Below are 27,371 nucleotides of genomic sequence, written 5' to 3' on the forward strand. Positions count from 1 at the left end.
TCTGGAACCACACCCAAGACTGAGACATGCATAAAATAGGCAATAAACAATCCAACCATGATTCACAATACTCAGACATCAATAAAAAAGGTACCTCGAAACATAGTGAGAGGGCAAATCAGCTCTAAAAAACCAAAAGTCACAGCTTGAAGGCCTTTTCTCTGGGACCATCTTCTCGGGGACCACCTTCTCTTTCTCTTTTGTCGGAGTGTTCTTCTTTTGCCTTGGAGGGGTCTTCTTCGACACACCTTTCTTCTTCGAATCCGTCGCCATCTCTATCGCTCTCTGTCGCTCACAATCGCGATCGCAATCGCAAGTCGTCACCACACTCGAGCTTCGTACCACCGTCGGCCTCGCTCGCTCCTCACAACCACAATCGCACCTCCTCACCACCACAATCGCACCTCCTCACCACCGTGGTCCTTCCTTCCTCTCGGTTTTGTCGCCGTCGTTGAGATATGCACTGTAGATTTTGTGCAATTTTGGACCTAGGGTTACTAATTGGGGATTTAGAGATTGATTTAGGTTCAGATAGCCTTCACGTGAGAATCACGTGTTTAATTTTCCCCCAAAACTTTTCTCTCTCCTAGTCTTAATGCCACATCAGAAGAAAAAAAATGTCATGTCAAACAAAAACGTTAAGTTTCTAATGGCAAATTAGCTGAGGGACCAAAACTGCTAACGAAGATAAACGTTGAGGTACCATTATGCTATTTTTAAACGTGGGGGATTAAGATTGCACATTTTTGAAACGTGGGGGACCAAAAGTGCTATTAAGCCAACAAAATATTGTCAATAAACCCGTGCAACGCACGGGTATCTATATATATATATATATGAAAATAAGGTTTTCTTCTAGAAGATCTATGCCACATGTCCCCTCATAAGTAATTCATTTTCCCTCCAAAACAAAAAAAATATCCAACATTTTTTGTTTCAACATGAACATCTCATATCCTATTTAATTCACTTAATTGTCTATTTCAAAATATTATTTTTAAATTTTCGAAAATTGTCATGAGTTTTAATTATTAATATATTGAATACTAATAATTAATAATCATAATTATTTAGATTAAAAATGAATATTAGATTTTTTACTTTACAGCATTAATTTTTTAAATTTTGATTTTTCAAAAATACATTTGATTTATTTTTATTTATTGTCTAAATAATATTATATTGGTTTTGAAATGAGTATAATGAGTATATCAAATAAATATTTTTTCAATTTTTAGCATGACTTTTTTTAATTTTGGAATTTTTGAAGTTTTTATAAAACAAATAAATATTTCCTATTTTCGACACTCATCACTACTATTTTTAAGAAAACGAATTTTGAAGTTAAAAAATAATAATGATGACAATAAAAAATTAATGAGTCAAACAAGTCATACAAAAATCATGTCAAAAAAATTGCGAAAATGTCAAGTATAATAATGGTGCATAACTCTTCAAATCAATAACTATGATTAAACCCTGCTTAATTAGGAAATTTTAAATTTCAATTAAATAACCAATGGAGCATTTCAGATTAAAAAAGGAGATGAATCATTTCACAGAAGAAGATATCTGATATTTTAACTTCAAACCAATAATAACCACATAGTCATTTCCAAATTCAAATACAATCAGCGGGAATAAGACATGCATAATTAGGAAATTTTAAAACTCTATTAAATAACTACAGTGTAGTATTTTTTATAATTATTAATCTATTGTATATTTTTCCAGTTGATCATGTATATTTATGATCATGTATGATAAAACCAACACATTTATTTTCCAATACAAAAAAAACACGTTTCTCTCTCTGCAATTAATCATGTATATTTTATATTTCCTCTCTTTCTTATTTTTTATACACTTAAAATTGATTTTTTTTTAAGAATATAACATATGCAATTCCAAAAGGTGATGATCTGATTTTCTTTTTCTTTTTTTTTTATTAATGAGTTTGTGGCTCTAGATCACTCTCTGGAAGAGATGAGTTTGTCGTTGTTGGCTGATGCTATAGGTATCCCCTCTGTGAGACCTTAGTCTTCTTTTCTTTTCACGCAATGTACGAAAAAAAAGTAAGGATTAATTCAAAATCATATTGATTTTCAATCCCTCCAAATTAATTTCCAGAAAGTGATAAAGTTTATTAACTATTAATTGAATCAAAAGAATAATAAATAAAATTTGTTAAATTTTTTTTTGCAATTAATTAGTTTGTTTTAGATTTATAAATTAAAATTCTTAAATTTTTGTTTAAATAATTTAGAATTCATGGTAAGTTAGAAAAAAAAAGTTATTCTATTTTCAAAGAATAACATACTCTAAAAGAAATTTATACAAAATATTTAAAATATAACAAACGTATAATATTTTATTCACTATATACACATTTTCAAACTTGAATGCAACATGAAGGATAAAATAATGGGTGGGATGGGTAGCTCACCAAGTGAAGGGTAATGAAGGATGAAGGGTCAGAGCTCAAACCCTGGTGAAGGAACTAATTTACTAATAATTAACAACTAACATTTTCCGATAAAAAATGAAGGATATAAGAATGTGAGTATTATCATACATATTTTACATCTGTATGGTATGTTGTATAGTATAAAGCATGAGAGTATAAAGTCTGATAGTATGAAACCTAACAGTATTAGGCCTAATATAAAATTAATATTATACAATGTTTGGTCATACATTGTATAACTTATCATTTTATTTAATATGTTTTTATTTCCTGTTTTGATTTCTGTTTTGTCTCAATCTTAACCTCAACATATGAATATGATTGGTTGTTAACCAATTCGTTGCATTCGTGGGATAAAATTTTTGATCCATATATCATTACTCTTTAATTAATATAATCTTATATTTCATAAAATGTTGAATGATGAAAGATAATATAAATTTGAGAATGATGTTAAAGGGTGGTGAAGATGGTGGTGGTTGTAATAGTAATAAAGGCGGTGGCGATGACTATAGAGGTGGCAGTGGTGATGCTGAGTGATGACAGCAGTGGAGGAGGTGGTTGTGGCGGTAGCGGTGGTGCATGGCGGCATGGTTCTGTGTCGTGGGTACGGTTATGCTGGTTGGTGGCCGCATGAGTATGGTTACCAACAAGGTCCTCCAGGGTCTTTTCAGTGGCGGAGGTCCGACATATCAGTAGGACAACCACGCAAGAGGTGCTTGTGGACTATATTGGTGATGGTGTGCAGGTGTTGTCGTTGAGTCACCGTGCAGCATCATCTTCAACAAGTGAGAGGGGCGAGTTTGTGAAGGAAACAGAAGCAAATACACATAAATATGGGGATGTTTTGTGGCCACATTCAGATAGTGACATGGATGAGTTTGTGATTAATGAAAGTCCAATGGTAAGGGACAAAAACCAAGCTTTAGTGGTGTTTACTCATGTGGATGGTTCATTTGAGGGAGGGAACAATATGCATGATATTAAGGAAACAATGACATCTTCTATTAATAAAAGGAGAGGGAGGCCTCCAAAGAAGCATGAAGGGAGTGTGTCAGTGGGTGGCTCAAGGAGGAGTCATCCCAAAGGGAGTAAAAACAAACCAATGACTTCGGATGTTTTTGAGTTTCATTTTGATCCGATTTAAGTTAAAATATCTTATGTAAAATTATCATCTAAAGAAGTTTTCTCAATTAACATTAACATGTTTTATTTAAAAAAGATAGAAAATTGTTTTTTAAAATATGAATATATAATATGAAAAAAAACTTAAAATATATATTTCTAATAACCATTTATGCAATTTTCTAATTAAAAATTAGAAAAAATTTCAAAAATATAATATTATATAAAATTTAAATTTTATATACAAAAGTCACCCGTGCATTGCACGGGTTACTCCACTAGTAATATCTTTTTTTTGGTCAATACTAGTAATATCTAGTAAAGAGTAATTTTAGGGTGTGCCAAAGTTGGGCCGTTAGTGGACCTGTGTCTCTGGACGTTTTTTTCCACTACTAATGGCCCAAAAATAAAGGGTTACTGGGTTCCGTAACTTGCGTTCTCACTTCTGTCATCCCCACGGCTTCACACATACTCAGCCACCGTCCTCGGCCTTGCCGACCGTCGCTATTCTCGCCGCTCTCAGATCTGCTTCCGCCGGCGAGTCCACCTTCCACCGGCATAGACTCAATCTCTCTCGTGACTAGGAAGCAACTTTACGAGGTATGAATTTTGAAAGTCTCAATGAAAACCTTGATTTCCTTTTTCTTTTGCATCGCATGCGTATTCATTGTTCTTCTTGTAGTCTCGTGGCTCAGCTTGTAACAACAAAGAAAAATGTCTCAAGCCTGTAAATGATCTTTGCTCTCAATATTACAATGATCTGTGCTTGTTTAACTAAATTTTGAGGATGACCTTATCAATTTTGTTTATAGAATGAAGAGAACTATTATTGATTCTGAAGCTATTCACTGCTTTTAGGCATAGGGATTTAGTTAAAATAGGTCACGTACTTATTTAACTGCTAGGCGTGTTCTTCCAGTAGCTAAAATTAATATTGAAGCTCAATCTATTAGCACTTTTAATTTCTCTGATGAATAAGAATAACTCCTATGTATACGAAAAGTTCCTTTGGCAACATCACAGTTTCTGTTAAGGTCATTAAATTTGGTATTTATCAACAAACTCACTCAATGCCCATATGAAGAACTGTGAAGGGCTGAAGGCTTTACCATGGCGTTGCCATGTAGTTTTTCGATTATGTTATGTGCTCTTTATTATCTTGTGTTCTTCTCCCTTGACCTTCTGTAGCAACTAGCAATTATTAATGTATGTGTCGGCTCTACTTTCATATAATATGAAAGGGAAAATATATTGACAAAGGAAGCATATGAATAATAACATCTGGGTTGGATAAAACTGTGATATATATAAGCAATTGTGTCATTATAAGTCAAATAGTAAAATTTTATCTGTTTGTTTGCTCATTCATTTTTCCTATATCCCTCGTAATAGGTCCTTCATTTCTTCTTTAGACTGAAGTAAATTGAAGTTGATCAAACAAGGAATACAATGAGTTCGTCCAACATTAGAGATCTTCAACGCGAATTGGAGAACAAAGCCAACGATCTCAGCAAACTTCAAAAGGGCAAGTTTCCTCCTATTCTAGTCCAACCCACCTCCCCCCTTACAAATTTGTATTCATTTATACCTTCCTAATTCCTTCGGCAAATCATTCTGCAGATATTGCGAAGAATCACCAAGTGAGAAAGAAGTACACGGTCCAACTTGGCGAGAACGAGCTCGTCCTTAAGGTACCCTTTTTTTTTTGTCTTTGCGGGAAAACCTTTTCTTTTTTAGTTGTAATTGTTATCCTTCTTTTGGGTCCTTCTGCTTTGGGCGCATTTCTCTGACTGTTATTTCTTTCTCTTTTTCTTTTAAAGGAACTGGATTTATTGAAAGAAGACGCAAATGTTTACAAGTTGATTGGCCCAGTACTTGTTAAGCAAGATTTGGCTGAGGCCAATGCAAATGTCCGCAAAAGAATTGAATACATCTCTGCTGAACTGTAAGCTTCTTTTCTACTTTTCTGGGTATATGGGTTTCTTTGCTGTGGTTTCAGTTCATCTGCTTTCCTGATAAAAGCCTGTTGATATCATATACCACTTCTGTTCATGTTCATTCCTTGGGCTATCATATTTCTTTTGAAGGATAACTCCGAAGCAATAGTTATTATGAATGAAAAATAGCAACATGGAGTATGAAACAGTTTGATTTGAATTCTTGTTTACGTATGATTTGCCACCCTTCTTTTTAAGTAAAACACAACCCTGCCCAGTGTACAGGACACCCACCACTCTGAGGCATGGAAAGAGTCGAATGCACTCAGCTTCTCATTGTGGAGAGGTTGTTTCTATGACAAGAACCTGAAACTGATTAGACCATTGAACCGAAGGAAATAAAGGATAGGGAGACATTACCAAATCAGCAAGTAACAAGTGTGCCCAGGGTGTGCACTGTGGAAGCTATGTTCTAGGAGAGATAAGGGGGTGGTTCATGGAGGGGAGACAGGAGAGTTACTGAGTTAGTTATGCCGAGGTGACAGTACTTGTCTCGAGGTTTGGTTGGAGTGAGAAGATAGTTATAGGAGCGAGGGAATTGGGGGGGGGGAGTAAGGATTGATCACCTTCAGTATTGCGGCCTTAGGCTTGGGCAAGGGAATGGATATTACTTTGTGTGTCTGCTATTTTCTTTCTTTCTTCAGAGTTCCAAGTTCAAACTCTATCTTGTAATTTTTTTACCTTCCATAGATTAATACTGAATACAGATTTCCATTTCCAATCCTTTTTTCTGTTTATTATCCCTATCAGTAACAATTAGGTCTTAAGGTAGCAACTTACAATTGTGCTAAGGCTCACCTGCATCCTTCCTTTATAGTACTGCAAGTTCATGTTGTTCAACAGTCTTGTTTCCTTTTATTATAAACTGATTTGGCATCGCTTGATAGAGTAATCCAGGTGGTTTAAGAACTTCATTTTGTTACTTTCTGAATGTAATTCTCACAGGATATTTTGGATGTAAAACCTTTGTTGCCGCCAGTGAATCTGCATGATGCTGCACTCTAATCTGCTTTAACATGAAATTTCTGTCCTAACACCTCTAGATTATTGTTTATGTGTGAAACATCCACACGTAAATGCAAACATGCTACTCTTCTAATGTTTTATCTTGGTTGCTTCATAGCTTTGACTAGAATTGTTAGGGTGCATATGAATATCTAAGTTCAGTTCTATACTGAACAAATTAATGAATTATATATGAAAATACCATTTAGCGTGTTGTGCATATCTAAACATGGCATTGGCAGAGTTGATCAACTTGCTTATTTTGTGCTTTGCTGAAAATCTTCACATAATTATCAACCCCAAGCCCATATACAAGAGGTGGGTTTTTGAGGTAGTCAACAACCAGCATAAATCTTTATGGCTAGGGATAGCACAACACCCCTATCAATACTTATTCTATTTGCTTCCTTCCTTTCCCTCATTTGTGATACTGTTTTATTGTTGCTGGCTTCCTGCATGATTTATTTGTCACCTTTTCATTCTGTTATGGTATGGACATGGTTGTGTTGGTTTGGCATCTTCAGCATTTTACAATTTTTATTATTGCTGTCATACATAAGTGGTATTTGTGTGTCAGGAAGCGTCTTGATGCCACGGTTCAAGATTTGGAAGAGAAGCAGAATAGCAAGAAAGAAGCGGTCTGTAATTTTTCCTTACTCATCTTTTTAGCTTTGGTCTTGGCTCTTATATTGTTTCTCGAGGAAAATAATAAATATTATTTGGTGGATCCTAATGAGTGATGATTAAATAGGCCTCTAGCAAAGTAACACTTAGGATCCCCTACCTTATGTAGGAGAGAGTCTCAATTCCCGCCCTGCTTATGTGAATGCCCAAATGCCTTTGTGTGAGAAATTAAATTAAATAGTCTTCTGGGCTGAGGAGATCATCCTTGTTAAGAGAATAGAGAACACATTATGTTTTGTATTAGCTTTGAGTTTGTATATGTTACCACATGCTTGAATGGACGTGTTAATCCCTATTTGCATAGTACTGATCAGATCTTATTTTTTATTGGTAATCTTGCAGATAATGAAAGTGCAACAAAGGATTCAGTCTCTTCAGGCCGGGAAAGGCAAAGCATAGTTTTCCCTGACAGATTGTTTCCATATTGTAATTTTTATAGTGCCTAGATTGGATGTGTATTTGTGCCTTTTGTTTTGGAATGAAGTTGACTGGTGTGCTCTGGGAATCCGTTTGGCATATTACACTGTGATGATGGTTTAGCGTCTTTAGCTCCGTTTATTATTATTTCTCTTTTGTCATTCTTCATACCTTGTTTCACAGTACAAATGTGCAGGGACAATTGATCCCCACCAATAAGTTCGAGGTGTGTTTAAGTTCTATAACAATGACAAAAATCCTTAGGACGCCAGAACTACAGCAGTGAGTGAACAACACACTTCCAAGCAATCGTATGTACGCATGTGTGAAACATAGTAAGGAAACTTGGTCATGAACATGATACTACACAGGAAATTTGTCATTCAACCAACTCATCTTCAGCCAACCATTTCTAGTACCTTCATAAAATCAAACCAACTTAGTCAAAAATAAGTATGGTTATAATCAATAAACTAAATTTAAAATATAACAAAGAGAACTTACAAGATGTGTGTTGAGTGAGAAATCAAGTGTTTAATGTGTGAGAGGTAGTGTAGTGGGTGCGTGTTCTTGTGAGTGGTACTTGAGGAGTAGGGCGAAGGAGAATTCGTATCACACGGGTGAATATGTTTGTATGAAATTTTCTTGCTTTGAGGCCGATCCTAGGCTTGTCATTCTCTCCCCCTAAGTTTAGCCTTTGACTCATTAGTTCGCCTCGGTCGAGGCGACTTGTCTGTGACCTGGTCCAGGCGACTTGTTGCCTCTTCATGTCGCGGTCGAGGCGACTTGTCTTGTCAAGTTGTGTCGCCCATGAGCCTCATAATTTCCCCTATGAGTCGAATTTTACACTAACTTTACCTATCCGAATTATTGCACGCTCTACTTCATAAATTCTCCATCAACTCAGATTCCCTAAATTTCACTAATTATGAAGACGAGGCCATGTCACCATCCTACATGTCCAAAACAACTCCATATTAGTAAATATTATTCAAGTTGTATTCTTTTTGGTAATTTAATTTTGCATTATTAAAAAAAGGAACCAATAAGCAAATGATGAAGTTACATGACTAGGCTACCCGTTTGGAAAAACAGCTTAATTAAGCGCTTATGGTCAAACGTCTCATTCATAAGCTATTTTAAAAAATTTATTGAAATAAATTGAAAATAAACTATATATAAGTATAAGCTCTTTTTCATAAGCTATTTAGGATAGCTTATGAAAATAAGCTCAAAATAGCTTATGACCTGTCATAAGCTGTTTGCATAAGCTCTGCCAAACACTGACATAAACACTTATGCTATCAGATAGGCTCAAATAAGCTCTTCCAAATAGGTAAATGAAATCCTCCTTCCCCTCCTCTGGGAAACTTATTTACTGTGTATTCAACGTTTAAGAAGACGCAGCTTTGTACAGTTGGTTGCATTTCAGACGTTGAAAGGTTGTTGAGTAGTTTCTGCTCCTTACCAAACAGCCAAACCAAAAGCATTGTGTATTGCACCATTCTACCATGCAAAACACCAACACCGCTTCCTCAACCGTCACATTCCACTCCGAGATCTCATCATCGTTCCCTTCATTCCCATTCCTTCTCTCACCCTCACCATGTTGCGCTCGTTCTGGCGATCCATCGATCGCTTCTCCGCTCAACACTTCAAGTAAGTCCATCGTTTAGGGTTCCATGTGAAATGGAATTTCTGTGCTGATTTCTTGTTCCCGCTGCTGAATTTGTTTGTTTCAACTTTCAAATCACATTGCTGATGATTTTTTCATGCTCATTTTGTGGATTTTATGTGATTACAGACATGTAATTCATGAACTGCAGCAGATCAAAGTTGTGGACAAGCATAACAAGGTAATTCATGAGTCAATTTGGACGTGTTTGCTATGAAAAAAACCTCAATGTAATTATGCTGGCCAATACTTGCAGGAGCTTGTGACGGATTTATTGCAGTCTATTGTAGAGATAGTAACTTATGGCGATAGACAAGATCCGTTGATTTTTGAGTATGAATTCGTTTCGGAAATTTCGTATTTATGATGTTGTTTTTGTATTTTCTTGATGAAATTTCAATGGCTGTGACTTGTTGGAAATTTTCAGATGTTTCATGGAACACCAAGTGATGGCAGAGTTTGTTCGCATACTTAAGATCAGTGGAAATTCAAAGATTGAGGCGCCGCTGCTTCAGTATCTGAGCATAATGATTCAAAACATGGATAGTGAACATGCAATTTGTAAGATGGTTGATATTTTTGATATCTCTGGCTAAGATCAATGACTTCTGAGTTTTGCATGTTTATTCGTACTTGATTTTATATCCGCTTGATATATTTATTTCACATAACACTGTTATTCATAACCCTGTACTGGTGCTTATTAGAAATTGGTATTTCATATTGCATGTTGCAGATTATTGCTTCAGCAATGGTTACATTAACAGCATTATTTCACATCCCTACAAATTTGTTGGGGGAGACCTAGCTCCATACTATGTCTCTTTTCTAAGGTTGTCATCCTTTCCTCCTCCCATTTGTGTCTCTCTTTCATTCTCAAATTTTTATTGTAAGTTCCCCCTGCTTGTTGGTGGAAACATGCTGTTATATTTACTACCTTCTTCCTTTCCTCTTCTCTCCTTTATTTATTTATTTATTTATTTATTTATTTATTCTTTTAGCTGCATAATATTGGGGAGGGCGGGGCCGTGGAAATTTTGTGATTCTGATATTTGTGTCATATTCCTTTCATTCTTGTTATGACTATTATTTATTAAAAAATAAATATGAATTTTCCGTTCATTTCTTCATTCAGGGCAATTAGCTGTAAAATAAACAGAGACACACTTTGCCTCCTACTGAAGGTTCATGGTGTAAGTTAAAACTTGTATGTGTAATGGTTAGCTGTCTTTTAGATCAACATCTTTGCACTATTTATCATTCCAGCTTACTAGTTGAATGTGCTCAGTTGATGATCCTTAAGTTAATAAATTTATCAGCCGGTGTCTAGAAGATACATATTGTTACTGTTATCAAACTAATGTCTAATTTATCCTTTATAAATGTCAATCTATCTCGATATGTTTTGTCCTATCATGTTGAATTGGATCATGTGCAATGCTGATAGCTAATTTTTTGTCACAAACAGTTTCGTAGTATTTTCATACTTTATCTTTAGCTCATTTCATACAATCTTCATCCATAATAGTTCACAAACTCTTTGTGCCATAGCTCAACTTCTTCTTCTGCACTTGAAAATAAGTCCCAACTTCTCCTTTTGCACAGTAAAAATTAAGCTACTCATTTTTTGAAGAGATTTTTTTCTAAAATGTGTTTGGTCCCAACTTCTTCTCATGAGAAAAGAAGCCCAGAAATTTTAGTGCCAAATACGTGGGTGATTTACGGTCTACAGAGTTATGTCAATAATGGAAAGTAAAGGCTTAATCTGTCCTAATAAAGGGTGGAATTCATAATCCATCATACATCATAATTCTGTGCTACGATAGTGCTATTTAAATTATTTACAACAAGGATCTTATTTGAGCAAATCAATAGGTTCATTAGCTAAGATTATGTCATATATTTTAGTTGCCCAAGATATTAGTTAAAATCACAGATGTGCTTCCTACTGTGTATCAGTGGTTTGGTAATCCTTTTTACCACTTTTGAATATGATACGGGGAGTGAATAATTCATCGTTAGTTATTTATGATGGATTTGCTAGGTTCGTTTGTTTTGTTAGCAGAATTCAGCAACAAATATTTTAAGATTCTCTTTGTTTCAACATTCAACTGCAGGATGCTGTTGTCTCCTTTCCCTTGTACACCGAGGCTCTAAGATTCGCTCATCATGAGGAAAAGATGATTCAGACAGCTATACGTGCATTAATCCTGAACATCTACATTGGTACACTGCTGCTCTTTTAATTGCATTTAATTTATGAGAACTCTTTAGCTCAATATGTTTTTGAAGTTTACATTATTTTCACCTTGGTTCTACAGTTAGCGATGATATGGTCTGTCAATTTATATCGACTCCTCCAGTTTCAGAGTATTTCTCTGACCTAGTTCATAGATTACGAGATCTATACTTTGGCCTAGATGCTTTTCTCCATGATAAAGGGTATGAGAATTTGATTTTTTTTTAAATCAGATAATGATTTATAGTATATTTGCACTTGAGTAATTCTAACTTCTGAAAAGCTAACTGCCCTACATTGAAGCAGGAAGATGGACACTAAAAAAAGAAGAAATGGGCTGATTCTTCAATCTGATAAAATTGTTGATGAACTGTACTTCCTTAAAGACATTCTTAATGTTGGCGAGCCTCATTTAACTAGATTGGTTACTGAGAATCTTCTGAACGGGCTAGTGTTTCCTGTACTATTCTCATTATTGGCTTCAAAGGATAATAATGTGAGATGATAAAGTTTCCTGCAAACTAGTCTTCTTTTACTTCTAGTTTCTCTAGGTTTTGTACCATATGACGTCGATGTTCAAGTATGTTAGTTATGGTGTGGTTATGTGGTAGTTGTAGTTCCTACTAAATCGTGATATTTAATCTATAGTATTATAGCACTGGAATTCCCCCAACTGGTATTCAATCTTCATTTTTCTAAAATCAGAGAGTATGGCTTTTCTTGTAACTGAAAAGAGGAGAAAGTCATAGTGCTAAATTATCCACAAAGTCTCTCTTCTTACTTTTGAAGAGGTTTGACTTTTAATATTGTAGTTTTAATGTCAATTCAATCAGTTTATTGATTTATCAAGACAGAACTGTCACACCATCATGTTTAAATAATTTTTCCCGGTGCTTATATTTTGGGTGCTTCACTACTTCCTAGAGTATTATAATACGATAATTGAACAAAATCGTTATAAAAGGAAAGGAATTTAAAAAAAGACTTGTTTGCAAAATTTTCTGCATTTCAGTTGCTTTTTTCATGCATGAGTGATATTTCAAATGTTCTCTACTTGATAGACTCATTCAAAGAATATGTTCTTTGTCAGGGATCTGGTTTATCTGCTATCACTTCACTATATATGGTATCTTGCCTTCTTCAAGTTGTCGGTGGTAGAAGCATGATTAATAATGTGGCAGGTGTTATCCTATATAATTTTATGAAGTTAAATGTGAGAGTGCTGAATGAAGGGAATGCTTATGATGGCCATAATGATAAACATTTTCTGAAGTGCTTAAGTGAAGTGGAAGGAATTGTACGCTATGCTCCTGAGTCAAATGGAGCTGAGAGGATCAATGGGGACAATTTAGGTGCTCAGTTGGAAGATTTGATGTCATGTATGAATATTACAGACTCAAATGGCACAATTTGTTCAGAAAGGTTAGTGTTCTATCATATTTTGTCGTTGTTTTTTACATGTTAATTCCATTATAGACTTTATAGTGTTGAGACAGCTTTGTCTATTACTTTTTTTTCATGTGCCTGTGGGAAGACCCATGGGGAAGTGTGGCAGATAAGAAAAGAAACATTATATATTAAAAGGATCTGATAATTACAGTAAGGATAATGATTGTGATAAGCCATGTTCTGATGGGTCTGCTAAGGGAGATGGCCAAAGGCAGTTCAAGGTCTATGTTAGAAAAAAATAAAAGGCAGTTATAATTTATGTAGCATAGGTAGATATAATTTATGTATAAGACAATTATGTATTATATATGTGACTGTTCCTGTTTGTTTATATTAGCAGGACAGTTATGTTTTTTATGTGGCAGGGCATTTTTTTTAAATGTGGCAGTTACTATTTTGGAATTAGTATGGTATATATGTGTAGGAAAATCATTATATTGAGGAGGGCGTTGTTGTCTGTTTAGTGATAGGAGGAGATTCCTTGTTGTGCCTGTTGTACTCTAATGTGGCCTATAACCTAGATTAGTTCCGTGATATATATATTCAGTATTCTGTGTACAAAAGGCTCATAAATGAATCCCCATATTAGAAGTAATGCTATAGAAAAAAGTGTTGTGGGTTAGTGTCATAGTTTGTCTTAGTTTTTTGCTTTTGGTGTCCATTTAAGGCTCCTAGTTGCTGCATAGTGTTGTAGTGTAGTGTAGTGGCAGTTGCAGCCTCTAAAGTAGCGGAAATGGCAGCCGTTACTCAGCTCTATTTCTCCACAATTTGATGGGATTGGAGAAAAAAATTTGTCATGTTTGGGCATTTTATGGGAGGGGGGTATTTTAGGTTTTTTCTCTGGAAACACAATGAAAAAGGTTTGGTTTGAAGAGGATGAGGAGGAATAGATCTACAACCATGATATTAGTAAAAGCGGTAAACAGGAAGAATTGGATCTAGAAGAGGATGATTGATGATTCATATCTAGGAAACTTTTACTTGAATTTTTATGTTTTTAGGCAGTTTAGTTTAAGTCTTAGAGTCGAAACTTTCTGGTAGAATTGACTTTTGTTGGTATTGACTTTTATGTTTTGTTTAAGACACCTCTGGCTTTTTATTGTTAATTATGAATGTCCTGAATTTTAAGTACTTTTTATCATTTTTGAACGTTTTAATGCATATATGGTATGAATTATATAAACTGTATAAAAAATTCAGCATCACGGCCATCCCGCTTTGCACTATATACCACTATAGCATTTTTGGGGTTGTTGACTAATGATTACACATCGTGTCGCTATCCGTGATTGACTACACTAGATTCATTTCAGTTTTGCATAATCTGATTGTCAGATTGATGTTAATATATCTTGAGGATGTACTTAAACTCTTTGGATTGTATTCTGTTTTTCCCTCTTTTCAATTCATGTTTTTATTAGAGACTTGGTTTTTGAATTTTATATCCGCCATGGTGGAATCTCGTCGCGGGTTTTTGGCTCTCTGCCATGGCCGATATCCCGCCACTGCCATCATTATTTGTCGAATATGGCGGGTTTTTGGCTCTCCGCCATAGTCTGCTTTCTGTCATTAACAACATTGTGCTAGAGAGATGCACGAGAAAGCTACGAGCCTGTTTATTACCTCTTTTTTAATGAAAAACCACTGCTATTTTGAAAATAAATCACTTCTGAGAACTTCAAGTGAGTCTGTTTCAGTGTTAGGACCCCATTGCAAGGTATGGGACTTGAGTCCCACATTGGAAGTATGGGATTCTAATGTGGGGTTTATAAGGCCTTGGGCTCTCCAACTACAACAGCTAGCTTTTGTGGTGTGGTTCTCCCAAGGTTCTTATCAATGGTATCAGAGCCTTCCACCATGTCTCTGAGCTGCAAACGAGCGGCGCGGGTGGTGACGCCGGCATTGCAGTGTTCGCCCGGGACTAGTCAAGGGGCTAGTGCACAGCCAGCCCGCGTGGGCCGGGGCTGCGGAGCGTGGTGGGATGTTAGGACCCCATTGCAAGGTATGGGACTTGAGTCCCACATTGGAAGTATGGGATTCTAATGTGGGGTTTATAAGGCCTTGGGCTCTCCAACTACAACAGCTAGCTTTTGTGGTGTGGTTCTCCCAAGGTTCTTATCAATGGTATCAGAGCCTTCCACCATGTCTCTGAGCTGCAAACGAGCGGCGCGGGTGGTGACGCCGGCATTGCAGTGTTCGCCCGGGACTAGTCAAGGGGCTAGTGCACAGCCAGCCCGCGTGGGCCGGGGCTGCGGAGCGTGGTGGGATGTTAGGACCCCATTGCAAGGTATGAGACTTGAGTCCCACATTGGAAGTATGAGATTCTAATGTGGGGTTTATAAGGCCTTGAGCTCTCCAACTACAACAGCTAGCTTTTGTGGTGTGGTTCTCCCAAGGTTCTTATCATTCAGCTTTTGAGAAAATCAGAATTTGAAAATAATCAGATTTCTGATTTTTTTAGAAGCTATTTAGAGTAGCTTATGGAAACAAAGCCAAAATTATAACTACCTTTTAAAACAGAAGTGCTTTTTGTAATTGCGAGTTTGTATCCAAATGAAAAATAACTTCTGCTTCACATAAAATCTCTAAAAAGATAAAATCAGACTTTTTGATCTTAAATTAAAAGAGGGCCCTAAATCCAAATATAGTTGAAGATTGTATGTTTTTCTCAATTTGTTTGCTTTTCTTGTTTTTGGTGGTGATTTATCTGTTTTATATAAATATAATTCATGAGAAACTTGTTCTTAATAACTAGGGTTTGCAGCTCCTGACATCAGGAGGAACCATGTCCTTGGGCAGATCATTTTTTAACATGATTCTGTGTATTTTACATGATGAAATTGCTATTGTTACAGGAGTGGAATACTTGCATTTGTTTTCTCTGAAGATCACAACCTATTGTTAGCTTCCATATTTCTCATGCTTATTTTGGCAGAAAGTAAAGGTAGTGTTTTTATTTTATTTTATTTTATTTATGTAGCCTGGTAATTGTCTTTTTAGTGATTGAGTATGTGTTATTTGTTGTTTTTTCATACAAGTTTTGCAGATCTTGATTGTCTCTTATCTCCAATGATTGGGCTATATGGGACTGGGGATGTGACGGTAAGTATTGATGATCACATTGATATGAATTGAGCAGGATCATCAATTTTCAGAATGGCATATATTGTAGTACATCTTTTACCATATCATGTCAAGTATTTGGTATACTGGAAACAAAGTGTTTTTTGCTCAAGAAATTTTGAAGTTTAAATTGGCTGAAATATCCGTATGTAATGATTATTTTTCCTCCATAAATCTCCAAATTTTATGCCTTATGTTACTGTTTACAATTTGGCACGCTCGAGGTTGATATGCTTTGTTGTATTTATCCCTTTTTCAGGTTACATACACTTATTATTTGGAAAATTACGAAAAAGGAATTATTGATAAAATATTTAGAGTTTAGGAAAATGTAACTACTGAAGTGGTTAAAAATAACTGTTACTTGTTAAGAACTATCTGAACATTGCTAATCAATTGATTGGTATTATTACCAACTAAATTCATTTGTATTTAATTTCATTCCAAGTGATTTTCCCTAGATTATTTAACTGAACAAGTTGGTTTTAATGCATTGTATATCATGATTTCTTTCTCTTTCTTTATCTTTCATTTTCTTTTGTTTCTCTAACTGTTTCATTTGCAGACTAATGACAAAACAACTTCTAAGTGTGTGGATGGAAGTATCTTCATTAGATTTATGCCTCAGGTACATGTAATGTTGTTATGTTATTTTTTCGATCAAATTATTCATAAGTATTAAATATGTTGTGTAGTATTACCATTGTCAAAATTTGGTTCCATATAGCATTCAGATCATAACAAAATTCCTATGTCCATTTGAATTTGACAGATTTTAAATGCTCTGCTGAAGGTTTTATCCCTCCAGCAATCCCTCTCTGCAATGATACTATGGCATGTTGGGTGGTGCTTGCAAAAGCTACTTAACTTCCATAGAGAAGGACTAAATGGTTATAATCTCCTCTTATTCACTGTAAGTATATTACTGCTTCAGCTAATTTCCTTACAAACTTTTACTTGTAGTATCTGCTTGCCTCGAGATCTACTTGTATTTTTCCAGTCAAAAGTAATGCCAGATTAAATTAATACTTTACATTAAGATGTATCATATATTTAAGAGTGGCAGTCAAAAGTATTGCTGGATAATATTTTACTTGTGGATAACTATGGGCATACTATTGCTGTCAAGCATCATCAAAACTTATTTTGTCTGCTATAAGGAGCTTGTTGATAACTTCACTAAATTCGTGATGGGTCCAAGGATGGTGTACTACATGCTTGATGCATATGATCTACCATCCAGCTTGAGGGAGAGAGTTGAGATATATGTTATATATTTTAGTTTGTTGAGATAATTCTGTTAATATGCTAGGACTAATTTTGTTTTGATTAGATTTTATTTTGTAATTTTTCCTTGTTATCTTAGTGTTATAGTTTGTTTCCCTATATCGTTTGATTAGGACTGGGAAACCTTATATATGAATATTGTACTTCTATACTATGTTAATATCAAGGCTTAATCCAGTTTTTGGTCCCCAACCTTTGGCATAAATATGGCTTTAGTCCCTCGCCGGAGCAAAGGTGGGGGTTGGTCCCCAGTTTTTGGCTAAATGATTGGCTTTGGTCCCTCCGGCCGTTTGGGTCAACGCCGGAGCTCCGGCGACCCATGTGGCCATGCCACGTCAATTAATGAGCTGACGTGGATTTTTTTCTTTTTCATTTAAAATATTAAAAAAACACATAATTAACCTCACTAATTAATCTCTCCCTCACCAAACTAAACCCTAGAACTCCCCAACCACACCACCACCTTCAAATCCCTAGATCCTTTCTTCTTCATGCGTGATGTATCAATCTTCCTATCATTTTCTCTCCCTATTTCCTTCTCGGTTTTGTTTTGGGTGAGGATTTTTGGGTTGGGGTGCGATTTCTGGGTCGGTCTTCGTTTCACAGGGGTGTTGGTCACGTGGTTGGTGAGCAGCTGGGCCTTCACCGTGTGTGATCACGATTCAGAGGCAGATAGATGGAAGCTCTAAAGCTTGGAGGCAAATATGGCTCTAAGGTTAAGCTTTTGGGTTGATATCAGATTTAGGTTCAAAGTGAGAGGACAAGGAAGAGAGCTGGGTGAGGGAAGTGTTTCTGGATCTGGATCTGGGTTGGTCTATGGCAGAGAAAATAGTGGTTTTCTGGGTTGGGATGTGGAAGGTGCAGCAACTTCAGGTTTTCTAGGTTAAGGTTGTTTTCTGGGTTTTGAGATTTTGGGTTGAAGGATTTTAATTTCTGAAAGGGAGAAGAGATTGGGGTTGGGGTTGGGGGTGAGGGTGAGAGAGAGCGTGGGAGGTGGGGGGTGAAGAAGAAGATGTTGATGTGGAGAATTCAGGTACTCTTTATTTGAGTGGGTTTCCCAGCCGCTGGTACACTTGCAATCACTGGAAGCAAGTGCAGGTTATTTCGTATGGCTCTTACAGGTGTGGTTCATGGCGTTTGTTGTACAAAATTGCTAATTTGGATCCTAGGCCTTGAAGGTGTTCACGTTGTTGATGAAGCTGAGGTGTTGCGGTTGATTATTTGTGGCAATGAATTATCAGCATATTAAGGTTGTCAAGTATTTGGTTGGGTGGGAGTTGTTTCGTGGGGTTGATTTAGTGTTGGTGGACCTGATGTATATGTGTTGGTAATTTGGGGCAATTGGATGCTCAAATTTTGTGGCTTCGTCCTAATCATTTTTTCTAGCCTATTATCTGTTACTTCTGTCTCTGTTTTCTTCTTGTAATTCCCTCTCTGTTGTATTCTGGGTTGTAAAGAAGATGTTGATGTTGATAAAGATGAACAGAGGTAGAGATGAAGTTGTTGTTGCATAATTGTTAAAGAACTTAAGAGTTTAGTAGTTCATAACCTTTATGAGGAAGATCATCATTAAAAAAATTGTGTTTAATTTTTATTTAATTATATTTTTTTAATATTTTAAAAGAAAAAGAAAAAAATCCACATCAGCTCATTAATTGACGTGGCCATGCCACATGAGCTGCCGGAGCTCCGGCGTTGACCCAACCGGCCGGAAGGACCAAAGCCAACTATTTTGCAAAAAATTGGGGACCAATCCCCACCTTTGCTCCGGCGAGGGACTAAAGCCATATTTATGCCAAAGGTTAGGGACCAAAAACTGGATTAAGCCTAATATCAATAAACTACCAATCAATTATTCAGGATACTTCCAGTTTCTAGAGTGACTAAGGATGTGTTATAAAATCAAATAGAATAAATTTAAACAAAAGAAGGCTGAGCTATGCCTTGACTTGGGACTTGATTATGTTAGGCATATATGCTAGAAAAGCCATAGATTGGCGATAACACTTGATTTTTTCTATCTACATGAGCATTACATCTTGTTATGTGGTTGATTTATTACATCTTTAGTTTTGGGTTTTGTAAATACGAAGTGAGCATTGATTTATGCATTTATTGTAAGTTTATCACTTATACCAAGTTGCATTTACTCTCTCAAAATTTCTAAAGTTTTATAGTTTCTAGTTTCCATCGGCAGACTTCATATGATCAGTCTCGTACACGCTTTCTGAAGGAAGTTGATGGAATTTGGTTCGATCATATTCCAGATACTCTGAGAACTGAATGGGCAAGCTGTAAAAGAGGTATTGAATATTTATTAAATGATTCACTTTAAGATTGAACCCAATACATTTTTATTGGTTAACTTGGTTTTTGATTAGTTAAAAGTAAGTCTAGTATATTTGATAGACCTGCAGAATTCGTTTAGGGTCATTTGCTTGACCCAGGCCCAAAGATGCCCACTTTCTGGAAGGTATATTCTAGGAAGAAAAAGAAATCTGTCAGCATGGCAGTTGGTTATAAAATGAGAGGGTTCTAATAGCAGGGGAGTATATGGGGGGGGGGGGGGGGAAGTGAGGGGAGAGAGAGGAGGATTTGAAGTATCATTGTAAGAGTAGAGGTTTTTCTCTAGAAGGTCTGTAATAGGAGGTGCAATTAGTATCTTGTAACTCATTCTACTTACAGAATATTGTGATTGAGAGTAACTCATCCCTAGCATTTGGGTGGGTGAATAAGAGATCTAATCATCCTTTGTCTTTGCAAATCACACTGAATTTAATTGACCTGCTTATAATGGAAACAAATTATGTGGAGGTTACCCATATTTTGAGAGAGTCAAATTCTATGGCAGATGTTTTAGCTAACCAAGGGTGCAAAATACTGAATGATCTTTAGCCAATGGTTGATTCCCTGTAAATGTTATATTATTGTTTCCTTCTTGAGAAGGTTGTTCTCAAAATATTGCTATTTAATGAATTGATTCCAGTTAATTGGAGAGAAAAATGTATGTTTTTTTCCTTGTGCTCTATCATTCCGTTCATTATAACCATCAAAATGCACATATTTTTGTAGTAAAAAAAGAAAACTAATATTCTTGCTGCACCATTGAAGTTGGTTTTTGGGAGTCCAATTGCATTGTTTGATCCAACCGAAGTAGCTAAGCTCATTTTTTTGGGTATTAGAGTTGGTTATTTTGTTGTAAGAAAAATGAAACATCTTGAGAGTTTTATTTATTTCCCCTCTAAAGCACATTCCTCATATTGCACGCAGCTCTTGAACAGTCTTCCCAATATAAAGATCCATTATTTTTGTTGGATCTTGATCTTCACCAACAATCAACCAACGGTATGGTTATCTTTGCATGAACATATTGGTCTCTTCTTTACTGCATTGGTATTTTCCTGTGAATATTGAATGATATTTTGTAAATGAATGTCTATGACAGATGAAACGTCTTCGTATTATGCTTGGCAAAGGATGGTTGATACTATAAAGGTGTTGTTTATTCTTTCCAATTTGTCATCCAGATTAGTTCTATTATTTTGTTAATGATCCCTTTCCAAGTTGTATAAGACAGTGAGATAAATGTTCTTTTCCAATGATTATAAAGTTTAAGTTGAATTGTACTTCCTATCTTGGACATATTTACTAGGCACATGCAAGAGCTAGTGCTCAACATATGCTTTTTGCAAACGATAGATATAGTCCTAGTTGATTAGTCAAGACAAGAGAGCAAAGTCTAAACTTGAGTTGTGGCAAGAAGGAGAAATTCAAAGGGGTTTTGGGTAAGTAGGTGTAAAGATGAAGTGCATGCAATGCAAGTTCAACAAGAGGTGAGTTAGCAATGATTTTGACGTGAAAATTGGTGATCATATCATACTGTATGGTACATAGTCTTGGTATCTTGGGTCTATACAACCAATAACCTGTAAATTGAATGAAGTTGTCCATATTACAAACTGATAAAGATATTACACATAGGCAGAGACAGAACCAGAAAAAATTATGCAGTACAAATTTTTTAAGGGGGGCGAAAAACACATTTATATGCTATTTTATTAAGGAATATGTTAGAAGTCCCACATTGGCTAGAGAATAGAGATATGGCAATGGCATAGATAGTCTTTATAAAGGGTAGAGCAACCCTCAACTCTTGAGCTAGCTTCTGGGTTGAGTTAGGCCTCCCAAATTCTAATAGAATATTTTTCTCTCGGGGGGGGGGGGGACGACTGCCCCTTATAGGAACAACCTAGCTCCGTCCCTACGCATAGGATTCAAGTTATAAACTAAAAATGAATGGAGTAAACTAATGCTTCACATGCAATTTTTTATTAGAAAATTCCTACCAAAGTCAAGATTTCAATGGGCAAGTATAAGATAAAAGGTGCTCTATGGTAGTGAACATTGGGCATGAAAGCCATGGACAAGAATAATTTGATAAAGGTCATTTTAGCCAAAGGAGAAAAGGTGCTACAATAATTGAAGCCAAAAACCTGTAGTTGATAGAGACCATTTTAGCCATAGGAGAAAAAGTGTCACCATAATCTAAACCAAAAATGTTTATATATCCTGTGGCCACTTGAGCGACCTTAAGCTGATCAATGTTACTGAAAAACATTCACTCAGAAAATCCATCTTCAACCTAAAACAAACTTCTCTAGGGAAAGAGGAGTGAGGTCCCAAGTACCACTGCCTTGAAGTGCACACATCTCATCTATCATATCTCATCTCCAACCATGATGAGCTAAGGGATTAACTATTGTCATAGAAACAAACATAGGGGACAAAGAAGAGGGATACATATAATTGGAAAGAGACAAATGGTGATATCTAAAAATGACATAATGAGGCAAAAGATTACAAGTTGAGTGTTAACCTTAGAAGTGCGGCAAGGTGATAAAGCTCTGGTGGTGGGCTGAAGCCTGAAGCATATGGAGGATTTGGCTTCAGATGAGAGTCCATTGTGCTTTCATCACTATTGGTTGTGGCAAAGAGAAGGGATGTTGTCGACGATGATACGCCCTCAGAGGCGGTGGCAATAGATATATTTAGATCTCATATCGACTAGAGATATGACTAAATAAGACCTTATAAAGGGTAGACAAATCCTCACCTCTGAGCTAGCTTATGGGGTAGAGTTAGGCCTAACCCAAATTCTAGGATGGTATCAAAGCCTATCTTGATCTAAAATTGAACCAACCACCGCTGTCTCAAAATTAACCTGGGCCCACAGCTTTCCCAGTGCAACCTACTTGGCCGTGAGGGGTGTGTGCTGAGATCCCATATCTACTAGAGATATGGAAAAGTAAGACCTTATAAAGGGTAGAGAAATCCTCACCCTTGAGCTAGCTTTTGTGTGCTGAGATCCCATATCTACTAGAGATATGGAAAAGTAAGACCTTATAAAGGGTAGAGCAATCCTCACCCTTGAGATAGAGACGAAGAACTAGGGAGTAACATTTATAACCCTTATGAGGCCAAGTGTAACCTAGGAAGGCACATTTGATCGAGACTAGCACTGGTATTATGAACAAAACAAGTACGACGAAAAGCATGAGGTGTCAAGGAATGTAGGGTCTCTTGAGGAAATAACACAGAATGCGTGCTTGGTTATCAAGGACAGAGGTGGGCATCTGATAAATTAGATAAGAAGCAGTAAGGACAACATCCCCCTAAAAAATCTAGGTGACCACAACCCAGGTGGTGGCAGCTGGAGTTATGCTGTCACCGCTGCCATTCACCATGAGAAGCTGCAAGTCCTGGGCCCGTGGAAGGTTCTTTTATAGTGGGTCCACCAATGATAGGTCTTACTGGAGGAGATGCTTCAGATCTTTAGGTCATCGGCCAGAAAACTTAGGATGTTCGCCTGCACTGACCAGAAAAACTGTCTTAACATATTGAAAGAGACTAAGGTGGAGGAGAAAGAAAACGGTTATGGACGGCAGCAGTTATGGCTGGGCAGTTGATAGGAACCCAATTGTTAGGTATAGGCCCAATACTACTAGAGTCCATGGAAGTAAGAAGAAGAGGTGCAATGCACCAAATCAATTCCCACGAGAGGTGTAACCACCTGCTGAGGTGGCATGAGCTGTGCAGGTAGTGGGAAAGAGAGAGAGATTGGGGATTATATAAGCATGTATTGTGTGTGAGAGAGGGTAGGCTTGAATTGGGATTAGGCTTGGACTTGGGAGAGAATAGAGGCACTCTCTAATTTGCCTCTGCTATCTTTTCGTTTATTATCTTTTTCCATCTGTAACTACTGCTACATTGATTCTTGGTGATTTCACCAGAATCTCAGTAAATAATACAAGTTAATTTCAGTCTATTCCTTCCATTTTTCTGGGTTCCTAACAGCAGTGGCTGCCGCAGAAGGAGGTTTAGGCCTGTCAGAATGAGGACATAGCTGTGGAGATGGTTAGAAACCAGAGATGGAAATGGTTTCCGGAGAAAAAATTTGCATCCATGAGCAGTTGGCATATTTCATGACACCCTTATGGCTTTGGTGATCTTCATGTTACGCCTTTTCTTGTACTCGGCTGCAAGAACTACTGAACTTTTATATAGTTTCTGACATTTGGCTCGTGTGCAGTGATGCACAGACTTCGACTCGGACACCAGAATATGTGTGTGTGTGTGTGTGTGTGTGTGTGTATTCAACTTCCCAAAACCGAGACAAGTTAGTCTTTTTATAAAGAAAACAAAAAACTACTTCCTATGCCCTATTCTGATCAGCTTAAAAAAAAACTTAAGAGACTCAGGTTACAAAGTAAGCTCTTCCTCTCCAAAAGAAAGAACTAATCTGTCTGACAACTTTCGCCTCCTTTTTAATTATCATCATTGTAAAAAATAGACTCTGGCCCTAGTTTATCAAATGACAAAGTAGTAACTTGAAGAATTTCACTCTCATCAAGTGATCCAAACTCATCTCTTGCTATATCACACATGTTAATTTAAAATATAAATGATATTTTATTGGTTGACTTTAAAAAAGTTAATATCAATGTCCCACAAGTGTCTAGGTAACAAGAGGCATCGGCTTCAAGTCTCTGAGCCGAAGGAAATTTTTTTTTGCGCAGAGCCGTAGACACCGCAAAAAGGTGTTTGACACCTGTAGACTGTAGTACAGGTTTCTTGCAGCTTATCTACTAAAAAAAATGACTAGATAAACTCCAATAAGTGCTATTTGGTCCGCATCCAAATGGGATTTTAATTGCTGATGTTAATTAGATCATGTATTTTATTGTTTCTTTAAAGTTTCTGAAGCATATGTCTGATACCAGTTATGTATCCAGGTTTTTATTCTCCACGTACAGCTGAAGGCATTTATTTTGAATGGTGTATTGGTGGAGAAGGCATTGTTAAACACTGTTGCAACTTCTACTAATGATTCTGCTGCAATCCGTGCTTCAGATATTTCATCTGCCAGCTTTGGGTCCAATGTTTCTTTGGGTAGGCATTGTTATATTTAAACTTATATATGCCTAACAATTTTTATTTTTATTTTAATTTTTATCCCAACGTAACTTTTGCAGAATCTGGAATGCCGTGTGAAATTGCATTTTCAAATTCAGAAATTAGGGATATATATGTAATACCAGTGGCGTGTGGGATGATGGGAAAATTGCTACTCACAGAGAAACATCCTTTCCGTAGTCGACACGGAGTTGTGATTGCGATTGCTCCATTGGCAGGGTTACGTGTAAGTCAATATAGCCATTAGCCATAACTTCATGTGTTACTTGATATAGTGTCACGGATAGGATACTTTTCACCCTTCTGCCTTGCAAGCATGTCTTAAAGTAATTGTTTCAGAGAGTATGTATGTATCGATCTATCTATTTATCTAGTGGGGGATCTACTTATTCCCTGAATTACTCTTGTGATACTTACCCTGTTCAATAACTTTTTGTAGACATTAATTTTCATCAATCCAACCATTATGTTCTCACCAAGTAGATCAAGTCTACAATGTTTCAAAAAATTTAAAACAACTCCAATTTAATTTGTAATATACTTTTTAAAATATAAATATATATGGAAATGTTAGACAATAAGATTAATGTTTCAATTTATCAAAAATTCGGTGTGCGTGGTGATTGAGATAATATTACAAGATTCAGTGGTTGAAATGAAATTTGATGTTGAAGTATCACGGGAGTTACTCCTGAGTAGAGAGAGATTGCAGACTTGCATTACGGTTTACTATTATATTTCAACTTCTTCTCTTAAGTCTTAAAACAGCTTATATGTAACATAGCCCATATCTATTACGGTGCACATGGGCTATGGATAGGTTCATTTAACAATTATATGTAAATTTTTTTAAGCAGAAAAAAGAGGAAAAGTTGTTAATACTTAAAACAGCTTGAATTTTGCTGTATCTCACATTTTTCTTTTATAAAATTCAACTATATCAAGCACCTGAAAAACAATCATATTATAACCATTAATCCTTACATGTCATATTATAACCATTAATCCTTACATGTCGTGTCTGTGTTTTGGAGGTGAGTTGGTGTCTAATATTTTTTGGTCAAGTCATAAGTTTTTTATTTCAGTGTATTACATTTGCCCTTTTTACCTGCTTGATACAGCCTAAGATAGATGAAGACCACCCCTCGTGGTTGCATCTTCGTATTAGAGAGTTTGGCCCACAGTTTTATACAATTAAAACAAGAGGAAACCCACTGAACATGCCTGATCACTCGGCAGATGGGAAATGGACTCTTGGTTTCACAGATGCAAAAGCTTGTGAGGAAGCTCGGTTAGCTATTCTGAATGAAATTACTAAGCAGAGATCAGCCGTGGAGTATGTGCTTGCTCCTTTACTTCAGAATGATCCTGGATTAGCTGAAAGCTGAGGTAGTTTAAGTTGTGACAATGAGTTATTGTAGGTTAGTTTATATTTTTCCCTCTTTGATTTTTTATTGATCACATTGTTTCTTCTCTTACTTTTCCTTATATCATCAGTGCCTTTATATTTCGATTATAGCTTTGCATATTATTAGTGTAGATTATGTTATACTATTACTTCCAACAAGTACAAGCGAATTTGGGTAGCATGCTGCATGTAATAATAATATTGAAGTGTGTAGTATGTCTTGAGCGTATATACTAATAGATGTCTCTAACAGATGTATATCTGATTACATGTTGAAATCTATTGTTTACAGTAAACTCATATTTTCTGTAATTCTGTTATTTTGGTGCTTATCTTACTCCCTTGTGGGTTATTGGCGGCTATGTTTTCACTCTTTTCTTTTCCATGTTAAGGTTAGCATAGGTTTTTTTTTTTTTTCTCTCTATTCTGTCATTTCAGTGTGATTGCCTCGTTGTTATGCTGGATCTACAATTCACCATTAGAAATGCAGTGATCGGATCAAGAAATAAGGATATTACTTCCCTGGGAATATTTATATGAGGATGAAGAGAAAAAAAAGATGGACAAAATATTTTAGGTACTTGTTATATGTCAAGAGAAATGATGCCAAGTAGCACCACATTATTTATAACACTTCTGTGATTGAGTGAATTTAGCCTGTATTATATCGTTTATTTCCCAATTAGCTGCCCTCTAAACCCAAATTAATTTTACTGAGCAAGAGAAATAGGTTATCAGGGAAAGAGTGCCTAACAGGGAAACAATATGAACCAAATGGGTGAGAGCTACATTACTTAGTAAATATCATGTCAATTTAACTAATTGAATTATGTTGAAAAAATACATTATAGAGTATATTATTAAGACTCTTTTGAGTCAATCACTTGCTATGCTAGTTAGAGCTTGTGCTACACTTGATAGTAGCTTGCTACAAGCTACTACGTGTCAATAACTCAAAATATTTTTAAAATAAAACTTTCTAACATTTATGAAAACTTAATCCAAAATAACAAACTTTGCTA

The 27,371-nt window shown here is 36.1% G+C and overlaps 2 protein-coding genes across 5 annotated transcripts; both read left to right on the plus strand.

Annotated features, from left to right (window-relative positions):
• Nucleotides 1-4,001: 4,001 nt before the first annotated feature.
• LOC130720704 (prefoldin subunit 6) lies at nt 4,002-7,863 on the plus strand. 2 transcript variants are annotated; one of them, XM_057571389.1, is made up of 6 exons: nt 4,002-4,192; nt 5,005-5,117; nt 5,213-5,283; nt 5,413-5,537; nt 7,172-7,232; nt 7,621-7,863. In XM_057571389.1, exons 2-6 carry the CDS (start codon nt 5,042-5,044, stop codon nt 7,675-7,677), a joined length of 390 nt encoding a protein of 129 aa, XP_057427372.1. In that variant the 5' UTR covers nt 4,002-4,192; nt 5,005-5,041; the 3' UTR covers nt 7,678-7,863. The 2 variants fall into 2 exon arrangements, with proteins under 2 accessions (XP_057427372.1, XP_057427371.1); XM_057571388.1 differs by having other exon boundaries at nt 4,003-4,192; nt 4,985-5,117.
• A 1,237-nt stretch (nt 7,864-9,100) lies between these two features.
• LOC130717376 (protein TRANSPARENT TESTA 9-like) lies at nt 9,101-26,645 on the plus strand. 3 transcript variants are annotated; one of them, XM_057567590.1, is made up of 20 exons: nt 9,101-9,354; nt 9,500-9,551; nt 9,627-9,703; nt 9,798-9,931; nt 10,107-10,203; nt 10,506-10,563; nt 11,488-11,596; nt 11,692-11,812; nt 11,916-12,105; nt 12,700-13,031; nt 15,914-16,002; nt 16,105-16,160; nt 16,747-16,809; nt 16,975-17,094; nt 19,666-19,771; nt 20,739-20,813; nt 20,914-20,963; nt 24,749-24,917; nt 25,001-25,167; nt 26,063-26,645. In XM_057567590.1, exons 1-20 carry the CDS (start codon nt 9,302-9,304, stop codon nt 26,327-26,329), a joined length of 2,385 nt encoding a protein of 794 aa, XP_057423573.1. In that variant the 5' UTR covers nt 9,101-9,301; the 3' UTR covers nt 26,330-26,645. The 3 variants fall into 3 exon arrangements, with proteins under 3 accessions (XP_057423573.1, XP_057423571.1, XP_057423572.1); XM_057567588.1 differs by having other exon boundaries at nt 9,102-9,354; nt 16,954-17,094; XM_057567589.1 differs by having other exon boundaries at nt 9,103-9,354; nt 16,954-17,094; nt 24,761-24,917.
• Nucleotides 26,646-27,371: the final 726 nt, after the last annotated feature.

Source organism: Lotus japonicus, chromosome 5 (genome assembly GCF_012489685.1).
Source record: "Lotus japonicus ecotype B-129 chromosome 5, LjGifu_v1.2".
In the NCBI taxonomy this organism is placed as follows: domain Eukaryota; kingdom Viridiplantae; phylum Streptophyta; class Magnoliopsida; order Fabales; family Fabaceae; genus Lotus; species Lotus japonicus.